The following is a 14490-nucleotide window of genomic DNA, read 5'->3' on the forward strand; positions in this document are numbered from 1 at the left end:
TGAGTTGCCTTCACCCGAGTGAATGAATTCATGGTTAATGTCTTTCGTTAATCCAAAAGTAGCCAATTTTGGCTTGAAATTCTTCTTCATTGCCTGCCTATGCGACTTGGTAGCTTTTCCGAGTTCAAATTCTTAGCAAGTCTCACTCGAGCTTTTTGCTTGTTGCAGGTTTAAAATGTTTTGGAATGGACTATCCAAGTGCAATAGATCTTCATTTGCCCCTAGACAATATTTTTTGTATATTAGAGATCACCAAATGTTCTTCTGGCTCTCTGTAATTTTTCTGATGAGGTGATCATATTCGGATGTCCATGGTGTCTAGAGAAATGAACACAGAACTTAATTTGGATGCACTGTTAGTTATTAATGAGAAGATCATCTATAGATATCAATTTAAATGTGTTTTGAGTTCATTTTCTTTGAATTTTAATCTATCGGGAATGAATGAATTGTTTTTATATCAATGTTAAGTCGTCATCTCCTTAATTATATATAAGATTTATTAAAATAAAATATTTATATTTATGACACAATTACTTATATAAAATGAAGATGAGATAGATATAAATGAGCTCTCGTTCACGGAGTGGAAGAACCTAGTGACATTTGATAACTTTTTTTATTTTTGGAATAAAGGGTTGGTGCGGCTGCCCTCAAGTTTTGATTAATGAAACTATCGAATACAGAGGGGGGGACATTGAGTCTAAACCCCTGATTACAATAAGCATCTAGAGTATTTTCTGAAATAATATCAGAAAGCTCTACAGGAGACTTGTATTCTAACAAGCACCAACTAGCAAAGAGTGCACAAGTAGCTACTCCATTTGCTTTAACATAGCAGTGACATACCGGAAAGATAACTCGATATGTAACCCGATTACAACATAGCATAATTACCAGGTTTAGCACAGCTTTCCTCCTATGTTGCCGCCGAAGATTAAATCCGACAACACTTAGTCTCATCCTGCCACTAGGCGACAACGTCCATTTGACGAAGTAAATAACTCGCCACCAACCTAGAGCAGACAAGGCACATAGAGTGTGCATACCGGGACAAAGCCCACGTCGCCCCACCCAATAGTGGTAGGGACTTATTGCCTGCATAGAGCCACATTTTATTAAAAGCAAATAACAATAAAACAAAGCAGAAAAACAAGTAACTTTTTTTGTGATAACTATTTGCATTCCGATTCACTTTGTATTAGTTGATGTTATTATCATTTCCAAATTCATTCATAGTAAACATGAACTAATCCAATCCCTCCTTCCTAAACCAAACGCTTTAATCTCGTTCTAAATTACTTCATTACTGACGAGATTAAAGCAATGGGCGGTAAAATTTGAATTTAAACCCTTGATTTAACGCTGATTTGATGGAAGTCCATTCCCCCAACTCACAAACAATTAATAAATCACCAGTGAGCAATCAGCTTCCGAGCTGTGACCCAACCGCGGGTGATGCGCCACTTACTCTATGAGGTGGGAACCCAACGGTCGACTGGCCTAGGGTCTTCTCTATTAAACCCTCCACCTTGTACCCACTGAGAGAGAGTCACCGTCGATCATCTTCATTTGTTCCCCAATCGCAAAAACCAAACCCTAAATTTCAAAAACTGTGAGAATCGTCCATGGCTAAACCCAAGACAGTATCATACGAGGAGAGTCGCAAGCAGAGGTTGGAGGAAAACAGGAAGAGAATGGAGGCACTCAATCTGCCTCAGCTTTCTCTCGCTCTTAAAACCTCTTCCTCTCCCAAATCCTCCCCTGTAAAACCCTAAACCCTAATTTCCTCTGCGCATTTTTTGTTTGTTTGTTTGGGTGTGTGAAATGAGCTCACTTTGAGTTCTGTTTGATTGTCAGATGAAGCGAACCCCCAAGCCCAAGGCCGAGAAGCAGATGGTTGTGGTGAGGAGGTCCTCTCGAGTCGCAAATCTACCTTCGCCTCCTGTCTACAAAGAAATGGTCTTCATCATTTTACCTCGACTCTGTTTATACTTCCCCTTTTCTTTTCTTTTATGGTGGATTTTTGTTCAAAAAGAGTTTCAATGTTTTGTGATTACAGGAAGTTGTTGAGCGAGTTATGATACCGAGAAGGTATTCTGGTTCTACTTCTAAGCATAGGGATCTGTCGAATCGGGTGTATGCTTCTTATGAAGATAGAATGGATGCTATGGCGAAAGCTGAAAAATTGGAGTCGGATTTGGGGTCTGATTACCCGACTCTTGTGAAAACAATGCTCCAATCACATGTCACTGGTGGATTTTGGCTGGTAAGGATCAAGGAATGTGCTTACTGTGTCATCTTTTAATTGAATGTTTCTTCTGTTTTTTTTTTTTTTTATCAAAATAATTGTTTTATGTTTAGATAACCATGATGACCAATTTACTATATAGTCGATGTTATTTGGGTTTTGAAAGTTCATACTGTGTTTCTAGGGGAATGGTTTTTGTTATATTTTTGATGATTAACCCTGTGGTAGTTGTCAGTTAACTGGAAGTTATGGCACAGAATTTGTGTTCTGAAGAATGATTCTACCTAAAATAGACCCTATCATCGGGTCTTAGAATAAGTTGGCTTTAACTTGTCATCATCTATGCAATATGCTGCTTCATGTTGTGTATGAGGGAACAACCAACTGGATTCACCAGTAGCCTGATGCTTGTAAATGTTGTATCTAAATTTCTCTTTTTGGCAACAGGGTCTTCAAGTCCAGTTCTGCAAGGATTATCTTTCAAAGAAAGATGAAATTATGACATTGGTAGACGAAGATGGTAATGAGTACGAGACTATTTACTTGGCCCGGAAGACAGGACTAAGTGGTGGATGGAAAGGATTTGCAGTTGCTCATGATTTGGTGGATGGGGATGCAGTGGTCTTTCAATTAATCAAGCCTACAACAATGAAGGTGATTTATTATCACATTTTGATGATAGAGGATACACTAAAACCCTTTAAAGTACAAGACAGATATAGTATACTGGTGGATTATGATAAGGAGTCGTTTTGAGTTTATAATATCATTTCCATGATGAATAGTCTGTTGACCCAAAACAAAGTTAAGTTTCTTGACAAATCTACATAAAACTCTAGTAATTTTCCCTTCATATAGTCAAATGAAGGCATAAAATAGTGTCTGCGGCAATCATTTATTGTATCTGTAGATACCATTTATTCCAACTATTTAAGTAACCCACAAAGTATTTGCTGCATCTATTTTGACCATTCTGTTCTTTGTTTACAGATTTGAATTTTAATATCTCATTTGATGTACTTTTATTATATTTTCAGGTGTACATTATAAGGGTGGAAAGAAAGGCCTGAACAGTATTATGCTAACTCTAACGCAGTCCGATCGATTAGGTATTCTTTTCTTCCAGGAGTTCAATTTTCTTATTTCTTCTCATAGCCATTGCTTTTTCAACATATACATTGTTAATGAATTAGCAATTTTCTGATTTGATTTATTCTATTCCTCATCAAATTCAGCAATGACATTTTCTATGAATTGACCTATACAAAAGACAGTGTATCACATTCTATTAGAATTCTGTCAAGCACATGGTTTGCTCAGCTTTACGATTCATATAGGTTAGTTAATCAAATCAAACAGAAAGTAACTAGTAACTCATAAATCTCAATACAGAAACTTTCTTTCCTTTTTTTGTTAAATAAATAGCATATCAGCTGCTTGGGGACCAGATTTGGTCTCAGAAGTACTCAGCCATGAAGATCTGCATATGCCATGATCATAATAAAAAACAAATGTCTTTATATGAAACACATATGTAAGGGGTGATTACGTACTGTACACATATATAAATCAAGCAAGTTGTATATACAAAACACCACAAATGAGGGCACAGGGGTATGCATCTATCTGTTTGTATACAAACCATGTGGCTCCTAATGTCTTGGCTGACATACTGGCATGCAAGTGTACGAAGTCACTTCCCCTTCATGTAAATGAACAATTCATGGCCTTCATAATCCAAAATTGGCTTATTTTGTCTTCGACTGGCAGCTTTCTAAGCAATTTTTATCCCAAAGACATTTAAGTCATTACATTAATCTAAAATCTTGAATTCTCTGAATCGAATCCTTCCTCACACAACACCCCCCTTTCTCACTTTTGCAGGTTAATTAAAAACTTTTGGAATAGCTTTTATATCCATTTTGATGCAGTGAAGGACCCTTTATTTGCTGCAAGAGAAGTAGCAAGTTTTACCATTCATGTTCTGTGAAGATTTCTAGTTTTAGGAGACACATAGAGCAATCATCTCCAATCAACATCCGATCACATTGAGATGTCTATTGTTTCTTTTTTGGAGAAAGATGTCTATTGTTTCTTAAAGAGATATATATGTATGAACCTTTGAGCAAATTTGAATGGATGGCAGCTCTTCTTATCTCTCGCCCTCTTTGATTTTATATATAAAATTGCTATTTATGCAGATATTGATGGAGAAAGACAGCTACATTGCATGTTGTTTGGGATGTAAGTGTAAAAATAGATTGAATATATCCATCTGTTATGGGCATGTGCGTCTCATAGCCTCAAACTAGCCATGACAAATGGCTTTCAATATGAAGCAATTGACTAACATTCGAGATTTTTATCATTTTTCTTCTTCTCTTTCACCATTTTTTTTTTTTTTTGTAATTTTCTTTTTTAACATGGGGAAGCAAGTGAGCTGTTTTGGTTGTGGTTGAAGGTGTTGGTGGTTTATTTAATATCAAATCCTGTGGTACAAATAGACTGTTGCTTGGCAAGGTTGAGCTTTTCCAGCTTGCAAAAGCGATTTATTAGAACATGCTTCTGCGTCTGGCTTTTCGCCCTGGAACACGTTTGCATGAGCTTCGATCCTCTGCGGCGCTGAGTATCATAAGCCAGTGAGCCGGTCGATCGATCTAGGAGCCGATCGAGCCGTTCCATGACTTATTTCACGCGGAATAGTCTTTCAACCATTTACACAGACGCGCCTTTTCCGTTTCTATGACTACACGCTCCTAATCTAATTAGGCAATAATTGACGCGCATTTGCTGCACAAGAAAATAGCTCGCTGGATTGGAGATAACTGGCGCCGAGAATTCCGGACACTCCAGGTGGAGGTCAAGGGGTTAGGTTGGAAGCAAGAAATTGGGCCCCTGGGTCCAGGCCCAAGATCCCACACTTAATTTTAATCATAGTCTGCATAATCCAACTAGGCGACATAAAAGGAAGCAATTATTGAACATCATAATCCTGATCTCTTTAGAGAAATCAGGAAGTCCTAACCAGCATTTGGATTAGTGGGAAGACAGACAAACAGTGTAGCAAATTAAGGGAGTATCAGTACACTGATGTGCACTTACACTAATAAGAAATTATAATAATTTAAAAGTATACATTTATTTTTAATTATTAAATTCACTTGTCTCTTACCGTCTTTCAGGAATTATATTTAGGTGAGCAATTCTTAGTTGTAAGGTTTTTTTTTTTTTCCTAAATAAAATATTGATGGAGGTTTTGAGTTCAAATTTACGTCGCTTTCGTTAAAGGATCAAAATTTCTTCGTTATCCAATACAAGTAAATTAACTTATGTTTAACATCATCATCTGTCGCTTCCATGGTTGTCTTTTCTAAAAATGAATTTTCTCTAAAAACAGACAAGTTACAACTAAAAAACAACCATTTATGACAATAAACGCTAAACTAAGTGTTACTAACATGAATTGAAAGGTAAGGCAAAAAAGAAAAACTATATATCTTCATATTTTGGATTTGTTGTTGCATGTCTATCGTGTGTGGAGGGGTTTATGTGGTGACAGATTCTCTACATCGTGGCCTCCTCGTTGCTTCCCTCAAATATTTAGATTCCCAATTAAAAACCGGATTCTCGATCAATTCATCTTAATTAGTTTTAACCCTGATTTGTCTTAATTTGGTCGCCCACATCAGATTCCTTATCAATCAAAGACGTCTAGTGGGACCCATCCTCCTCCCCCTTCTTGTGGCCCGCCAGAGAATTTGAGATCCACCAAGTCATCACTTGACTCTTGCGCGCATCACACAAGTCAAACGGCTCGGAAAACCGCGTTAAACGGCTCTAGTCGGGGTAGCGCCGAATAATGGCCCCAAAAAAAACGGTGCATTTCTCTTCCACGTCAGCGCCAGTGAGTTTATTTCCTTCAATTTTAGTAATTTTAGAAAGAAAGGAAGGAAAAGGAGAAGAACAGCTTCATTTGCGCTCCTTCTTCTCTCATATTCTTCTTCCGCTCCTTTTTCTCTCTTTGGCTTTGTAGAGAATGGAATTTTCGCATCGGCGCTCTCGATCGGACCAATCAACCGTCGTATTCGCCGTGCCGCTCTTTCGCGCCTAAACCGCCATTGCTCTTCTGCTGTCGTTCTCTCTCTATCTCTAACAGTAATTTCTCGGATTCGTGTTCAGTATCCGCATTGCGATTCGTTATTCCTGTTCCTTTTTTTCTTTTTTTTTTGCTGCTGCATCTTTTTCGTTGTTAATAATATCACTCATTTTCGTAAGCCCTCCGTTTCCGTCAAAGATCTCTTCAATTGTGGCCGTCCTAGCGTTTTTTTTTTTTTATGCGTAGGAATGAGATTTGGGAGAGAGGAAACGGTGCGTTTTGTTGAGGTTGTTATTGTTTTTGTTTTGCAGGATTTGGATTTGGTTTGAGAATCGGGCATGGAGGATTAGAGTTGGGAGGAGAGGCTGTGTTATTAGGGGTGAGATAGAACAATGTCCAACAGGAGTGATAATCATCAGACGGTCCCGCTTTCGGTGTTGCTAAAGCGAGAATTGGCCAATGAGAAGATTGAGAGGCCCGAGATTATATACGGTCAGGCCAGTCAGAGCAAGAAAGGGGAGGATTTCACTATGGTAAAGACGGATTGTCAAAGAGTTGTGGGAGATGGAGTTTCTACCTATTCAGTTTTCGCGGTATATTTTTCTTTGTTTCCTCTCTCATTTGTGTGTTTTGGTTGCATTGACAAAATGTAGAATGGGCTATCTAGGAGATAAAAGCTTAGAGTCACCTAGTTTTGGCTGATGTTTTTGACATGCTCTTTCGCTATTTGCATAATTTCACAAGCATTGGACTATTTAATTGATAGCCATGGTGGTGGGACTATAAGCATCGAACTATGTTGTTGATAGCCGTGGTGGTTAGAGTAGCCACGAGTGCAGGGCTGGGAATTTCAGACTTGTGATCGTCTTTATTAAATAACCAAGTACTTCTAAGCCATTTTAAGCGTTATGCTTGTCAGGTCTGCCAACCCAATAATATTTTGCTAGATCTTGTAACTTGCTAAATTTTATTGCTTATTTCTCCATTTTATCCAACGCTTGGAGCTCTTATGTATTTCTATTTTCAATTTTTACCTGCTTATGGAAACCATTATTGAAGCATTTTTAAATATATGGGATTCTATTTTCTGCTCAAGTAATTATTTTAGATAATTCTTACTGGACTATGTCTTGCAGCTATTTGACGGGCATAACGGGTCTGCAGCCGCTTTATACTCCAAGGAAGCTCTTCTAAACAATATTTTAGCTGCTATCCCCACAGATCTTAACAGAGATGAATGGATTGCAGCTTTGCCAAGGTCGTTGGTAGCAGGCTTTGTCAAGACAGACAAAGATTTCCAAGAGAGAGGTATTTATCACACTACTGATCTTGATAAGAATAAAAGATATGCCTCATTGTACCTTAAGCTTGTCCAAGTCGTCATGTTTTTTCTTGTAATACAATTCTGCCAAAACATCTGTATAGGGTTTGTTCGGAGAGTTGAGAAACTGGGTTGTTATTTTAACCCATGTATGCCATTATAAGAGCCAAGAGTTATTGATTCTGGTTCCTGTTGCGTGCATGATATTTATACATTGTTACTGCCATCTTTCAGCTCAAACGTCAGGAACCACCGTCACCTTTGTAATTATAGAGGGATGGGTAATATCTGTTGCATCGGTTGGCGATTCTCGTTGCATAGTTGAACCTGCTGAAGGTGGAGTTTATTATTTATCAGCAGATCATAGGCTTGAATGCAGCGAAGACGAGTAAGCTTTTCTTAGAATGTGTTTTTATGACTCAGTTACCGATTGATATCTTTTATTAACGCCGTTCTGTTTTTTTTTTTTTTTTTTTTTTAACTCAACTTGAACAGGAGGATGCGTATCACTTCAAGTGGTGGTGAGGTTGGTCGGCTGAATACTGGCGGTGGGGCAGAGGTAAATTTTCTCTGTCTTAAGATTATTATTTTCACATTGTGGTGCATTTTTCAAATAGAAGGTTTTGTGTAAATAACTAAATATAAACGAATTAACTTACATGATTATGTTTATTTCATGCAGATTGGTCCCTTGAGGTGTTGGCCTGGTGGTTTGTGTCTTTCAAGATCCATTGGGGATATGGACGTAGGCGAGTTCATTGTTCCTGTTCCTTATGTAAAGCAAATGAAGGTGTTTTTCTATCTCCTGCCAGTTCTAATATTCAGTGTCTATAATTTAGATTCCATATTCATGTTTTCTTTTTTGATTTCCAGACGTTTTAACATTTATTAATCCCTTTATTATGATTATTGGAAATAATTACCGCGCAGTGCGAAATTATTTTAAGGGACAATTTGTATTTATTTTATTCATTTCTTTTGTTGCAGTTGTCTACTGCAGGTGGTAGGGTAATCATATCAAGTGATGGTGTATGGGATGCTCTGTCCGCAGAAGAAGCTCTTGACTGTTGTCGTGGGATGCCACCGGATGCTGCAGCTGCCCAAGTAGTCAAGGTACGGTAATATTTGTAAATTTCAGTTTGCTCTTTGTTATGTTATGTGTTATATAGTATGTAGGTTTTGTCCCTTGACCTAAACATATATAGATGCTTTTTGCCCGCATGCTCTTGCATAGATATGATAGAACTATGTCTTACACATTTTATTTTCTAATTCCAGGATGCTGTTGGGGCAAAGGGACTTCGGGATGATACAACCTGTATTGTGATTGACATTTTACCACAGGAGAAGCCAGCGGCTCCGTTGCCGCCACCAAAGAGGCAAGGAAAAGGAGTTTTTAAGTCCATGTTTAAGAAAAAACCTAATGAATCATCTTCTACCGTTGAAAAAGAATATCTTGAGCCAGACACAGTGGAGGAAATATTTGAGGAAGGTTCTGCTTCACTTTCCGAAAGGTTTGTGTTAAAAAACCCATCTTTGTTGCAGTACTTTCTTTTTGTATTCCTGGACTAGGCATCATGTGGCGAGTTTTTTATTTGCTTTTCTTTACCCCATTTGCATGTTATTTATTTGGTAGCTGTGGATCTGTGTTTATTGGATTGTTTCGTTACGCGTGGAACTTTCTATAGCGAGAGTTTCTGCAGGTTTGGTGGATTTTGACTAGATCATTTTGTGAATTCAGGTTAGATTCAAAGTACCCACTCTGCAACATGTTTAAGCTCTTTATGTGTGCTGTTTGTCAAGTTGAAATCAAACCAGGGGAGGGTATTTCTATACACTCCGGGTCATCCTCTAACCCAGAAAAAGTGCGACCTTGGGATGGCCCCTTCCTTTGTACTAGTTGCCAAGAGAAGAAAGAGGCTATGGAAGGGAAAAGACCATCAGGAAGTATGAAAACCTTCCCATATCTTACGTTTTTATTTTTTTCATGGTTGTTTGTTCTTATTATTTTTGTTTTCTTATCTTAATTAAAAGGAAAGTGTCCTTCAATTCATCTGTGTTATGTTTCTTGCAGGTCGGCGTGACAGCGATAGTGATTAGCCAATCCTCTTCACCTTTTATTTGCAGTTTGAGAGCACTAACAATTACTTGGAAGTTGTTCATGAGTGGGAACGTGGTGCTTCTCTCGATACTAGTTCCCTTCAACTTCTCATGGGAATTTACACAACACGATCCATTTGGGCACCCAACTTAGGAACCTATGTGGATCTCTCTCATTTTTTTATGTTTCAAGTCAGAAGATTCCAGTTAGAGCTTTCATTAAGATCTGTTTTCTGACTTCAGAGTGACGTAAACAGTGACTGCTTCTCTTAAAATGGGTTGTGAAGGGGCTGGATGAATTTGCTTGTGCATGACAATGCATCGGAGGTAATTTTTTCTCTGGATTCATACCGTTCTATTTTACAGAGCTAACAATGAATGACAGCACGCTTCAATGTAATATTATAATATAGGTGAAATTGATGAGACCAAAGACAGATTCATCACACATTAGGAAAAAATCCCCTCTTGTCAGCTTTTCTGTATGAATTTGTTCTAGTAGTTATCCTTCCTGGACAATTAGGGAAGGTAACTCTAATAGAAAGATTGACATTTATTTTTTTATTTTTCTTTTCTTTAATTTAAGAAATTTGTCTATCCTTTCTTTCATTTGGATGTCTTTTTTCTTTTATGTGAGAATTTAGGACTTCAGTTCCATTACTGCATAGTTGTCTGATTATCTATTTACTACTTCAACTATTCATGCCACTTATTATCCAATTGCTAAAACGGTTGCTGTAATTGTATGTTATAAATGAAAGAAAAGGGCGTCATTTGCCATTATTTGACTTGGCTGTGTGCTATTGAATCTATGTTGTACCATTATCTATATTTTTTGCTTCTAAAGGTTTCACTAATTTGTTATCATATGATTAAGGCCGGCTTTAAATATGACTTTGAAGGAGTATACATCTGAGCTTTGCTAGTTTGCTGACTGTACTCTCTCTTTTACTATAGCAACTCCTTTTTTTAGAGCTATAGTCCCTCACAAGTAGATTCGATTTTAGGTTGGTTCCTGTTAAATTGCTTTTATAGTATAGGTGGGTCTTTCACCTGGTAATAGCTTTAATGTTTTGAAAATTCTGTTGGGGATAGGAGAAACCCCAAAACCTGAAGACTGAAGTGTTTGGTGATGGCATCTTGAGCTTTTAGTTGATTGTAGCGAAAGAAAGCTCTTATGTATTGTTTAGGACTGATCAAACAGAAACCATTCACAAACCCTCACAAGCTGGCTTCTGTTTGTTACCTCCTCATCTTTCTTTGCTTGTGTTCCTATTAGTCTTGGAAGATCAAATAAGAATACTAGTGGCTACTGGCAAAAGCATGAAGTGGGAAACTTTCATAAGATCTGCATATGGTCTCTGAGTGCGAAATCTTTGTTTTATGCCATGTTTCCTTGTTGCTGTTTCTTCTATTCTTATCCTTCTGAGAAATTAGAATAAGATTTTTGAATGGTTTAAGTGATGAGAATGAGTCAGTCGCAGCCACAATAATGCTTGCATGATTGAGATGTCGACCTTAACTATACGAACAAAATTCCTCTACTATGCATGTTGATCAAGGACCACTGTGCGCACGTGTGTACGGGTCTACCATCCTGCACCTAACTTTAAAATTTTGTTTATCACTATTATTTCGTTCGTTGTCATCGTGTTTTGTGTGTTCTGTGTTCATCCCCTATATGATCTATTAGGACTCCTCTGTTAGGACCTGTGATTTTCTCTCGCTTCACTTACAGTTCTCTCAAGAGTGATTGATGGGTTGAACCATATATTGGTCCCCAGGTCTCATGGTTAATGATCCTTTTTGACGGAATATCAATATAGGTCCCCCACCTCCTCTCTGACATTTAACAATCAATCATTTGCATTTAATTTTGGACAATATGTGTACATGGGAAGCTCTAACATATAAGTATTGTATACCGCGTTCCTCTCACCACTTTCGCAGTTAGCAATATGTGCGTGTATCAGTGTCCCGTGGAGAATCGACTTTTTTAAATTGTTCTGTAGGGATTTAGAATAAAAATCTCCAGTGGAAATAGACAACTAAGATAACGATATGAGCCCGTGATAGTGGTCAAGAAGAAGAAATATATACACATCGTTGAATTGTTGCTGCTTGGTTTGAAATCTTATCTCCTCGATCAAAACTATACTTGTTCATCCTCAACTTCCACAAGTGACGTCTGATCTCGTATGCCACGTTACAGGTTTTCCCCAGTCACCATAGATAAACTAAAACCATAAACATGCACAAAAAAAAAAATACACTAAAACCATAAACATTGTCCGCTGTGGTTTGGGAGCGCATAGAAATAATATACATAACCAAGAGAGTAGGAGGAGCAAAAAATAAGTGGCTGCTGGTTATGGGTTATAATACAATTCAAAGATTCCTTCTTTGATTTGATTTATGGGTTCAATGTGTACGTGAACATGACCTAGCTTGGTCTTTGGGGACCTTTCCCTCCTGGCAAAGAATCAAATACAAAGACACATACCCAAAACCAAGTCCTTGCCTCGCCAATCCCATCTACCTTTTGCCCCAAAAATTTGGATCTTTGTGGCCTCATTTCCCAAATGGCCAAATCTCTCCTCTCCTCTCCTCTCCTCTCCTCTCCTCTCCCAGTAGCAGTAGCTGTTAGATTTTGACAAGGACCCACCACCCTATATCATCAATACAGCTAAATTTTTCATTTCATTCCAAATTTCCACAGTGTCATTGGCCACCACAACCGTCCTCTATCATCCATCTTCTTTATCTAATATTAATAATGCATGGCAATAAAGCTTTGTTGCTTGCACTAGTGTCATGTGGCAATTTCTCATAACAAGACATTTGAAACCCAACTGCAGCTAGTACTCTCTTCTCCACTGCTTCCTCATCCCCTTATCTCTCTCTCTCTCTCTCTCTCTCTCTCTGCCCAACCCCAAAAGCCAAAGACCTCAGATTATAGTAAGTGAGTGAGAAAGAATCAGAAACTGGGTTCTGATCCTTGATTGAGTTATGGACACCCATCTGCTTGAAAAGACCAGAGAAAAAGCTGCAGGCAACAACATGCTTCAAGAAAAGCCACAGTCACCGGTTACAGCCTCACCACCCTCAGCTTCCTCTTCTCCTTCTCATGAATTCTCCTTCACAGTCTCTCTTCATCACTCTTCTTCCACATCAATCCCTGATCATAGTAAGAACAACAACAAAGCCAAAACTCCGCCTTCTTTCGCTATTGACTTGTCTCCTGCAGATGACATTTTCTTCCATGGCCATTTGCTTCCTTTGCAGTTCCTCTCTCACCTTCCTATCTCTCCTCGCTCCTCTACTAACTCCTTAGATAGCTTCACTCTTCCCATTAGAGACTTAGTAGACGATCAAGAACCAACCAAGGAAAGCAACAACTGTAGCACAGCATTGGGAGCAACAACATCATCAACAAGAAGAAGAGCAACAGCAGCAGCAATATCCAAGAGAGCAAGAGCCGCAATGGCGAGACGAGGGGAGAACCAAGTCCAAGTCCTTTTCGATTTTCGGGTTACCAAAAAGGCGAAAAGATTGCGAAGAGAGGGAGGACAAGGAGGGGAAGCACAAGAGGAAGATGAGGTTTGATGTGAGTAATATACTAAAGAGGTATGTGAGGATGGTCAGGCCCTTATTGTTCTTTAGGGGAAGAAAGAGAATGTCCATTTTAGTAGGCAGCCTTATTCGTTTTCGGGTAATTTGAGCCCCAGAAATAAGCATCACTTGAGAGGAAGGAGAGGAGAGTTCTCAGCACCAGCATCAATGAGGACATCTCCAACAAATAGTGGCTTCTTCTAGCAACTTCAGGAGCAACTACTCCTACTAATACCAGTGATAGTACCATGGAAGAGTTGCAAGCAGCAATTCAAGCCGCAATTGCTCATTGCAAGAATTCCATTGCCACAGAAGAGAAGATTAAATGCGTAGAGTAGTAGATACCGGAAAGAACCTGGGGTAAATTATGTTGTAATTTTTAACTATTGTTCATTTGCATATAAATTGGATTTCATATATATAGAATGGTATATATGAGGATGTCTCAATGAGTTCGATCCAAAGCATTTTTCAATAGATTACTGCATTCAAAATGAGTTTTGATAGTGTGCATCTTATGACTATCGAATGTTATATTTCAGAAAGGCGATGAACAAGTAGGAATGATGATATACAAATACAAGAGAGTCAAATAATGATGACTCGTTCATAACCTAGGACGAAAGTCAGATCATCCGGATCTATCAATAACATGAGCTCACTAGTCTCCGATTGGGACTCCTATTTAGTACCTTCTTTTATTGTTTGAGCTTCGAGTGTTGCTCTTTCTTTTTACTTTAGTATCTCCCTCCGTCATAGTGGGAGTCTTCCGCCTTTTGTTCTTGATGCCCGAGGCGGCGGCGGTACCTAGTGGGCCCCGCCAATTTACCATATTACATCCTCAGTCCCGTGAATCTGTGATATACTAGAGAAGATCCAATGCATCAAGTAACTTGATCATTATTAACAATCAGTAAAGCTAGGCAGCTGTTAGGGACAGCTTCATGTGGCAAGTTTTTCTTTTTCAGTACCAAATGATATTCTGTTTACAATTCCCATCAAGATTTTTCATCTTCCAAAGTTTTGGAAAAACCATACAATCATCAACCATACATGCATATGAGTATAAAATCATCGCACGATAAAGTAAATACACGAGGGAAAGAAAAG

The 14490-nt window shown here is 38.4% G+C and overlaps 3 protein-coding genes across 5 annotated transcripts; all 3 read left to right on the top strand.

Annotated features, from left to right (window-relative positions):
* Positions 1 to 1447: 1447 nt before the first annotated feature.
* LOC112174209 (B3 domain-containing protein At5g42700) lies at positions 1448 to 4474 on the top strand. Of its 3 annotated transcripts, none has more exons than XM_040509608.1 (6): positions 1448 to 1766; positions 1861 to 1962; positions 2063 to 2269; positions 2699 to 2905; positions 3289 to 3360; positions 4453 to 4474. In XM_040509608.1, the coding sequence occupies exons 1-5, from the start codon at positions 1629 to 1631 to the stop codon at positions 3319 to 3321; spliced, it is 687 nt and encodes a 228-aa protein (XP_040365542.1). In that variant the 5' UTR covers positions 1448 to 1628; the 3' UTR covers positions 3322 to 3360; positions 4453 to 4474. The 3 variants fall into 3 exon arrangements, with proteins under 3 accessions (XP_040365542.1, XP_040365541.1, XP_024167713.1); XM_040509607.1 differs by lacking the exon at positions 4453 to 4474 and adding an exon at positions 4207 to 4421; XM_024311945.2 differs by lacking the exon at positions 4453 to 4474 and adding an exon at positions 4136 to 4421 and having other exon boundaries at positions 1450 to 1766.
* A 1713-nt stretch (positions 4475 to 6187) lies between these two features.
* On the top strand, positions 6188 to 10377 carry LOC112173081 (probable protein phosphatase 2C 12). Its single transcript, XM_024310628.2, has 10 exons — positions 6188 to 6406; positions 6659 to 6940; positions 7484 to 7655; positions 7903 to 8056; positions 8164 to 8227; positions 8351 to 8458; positions 8656 to 8781; positions 8947 to 9182; positions 9410 to 9615; positions 9743 to 10377. The coding sequence occupies exons 2-10, from the start codon at positions 6740 to 6742 to the stop codon at positions 9766 to 9768; spliced, it is 1293 nt and encodes a 430-aa protein (XP_024166396.1). The 5' UTR covers positions 6188 to 6406; positions 6659 to 6739; the 3' UTR covers positions 9769 to 10377.
* Positions 10378 to 12625: 2248 nt separating this feature from the next.
* On the top strand, positions 12626 to 13456 carry LOC112172937 (BRI1 kinase inhibitor 1). Its single transcript, XM_024310447.2, has one exon. It carries the CDS (start codon positions 12778 to 12780, stop codon positions 13372 to 13374), a length of 597 nt encoding a protein of 198 aa, XP_024166215.1. The 5' UTR covers positions 12626 to 12777; the 3' UTR covers positions 13375 to 13456.
* The last annotated feature ends 1034 nt before the right edge of the window (positions 13457 to 14490 follow it).

The sequence above is a fragment of the Rosa chinensis genome, chromosome 6 (genome assembly GCF_002994745.2).
Source record: "Rosa chinensis cultivar Old Blush chromosome 6, RchiOBHm-V2, whole genome shotgun sequence".
In the NCBI taxonomy this organism is placed as follows: Eukaryota; Viridiplantae; Streptophyta; class Magnoliopsida; order Rosales; family Rosaceae; genus Rosa; species Rosa chinensis.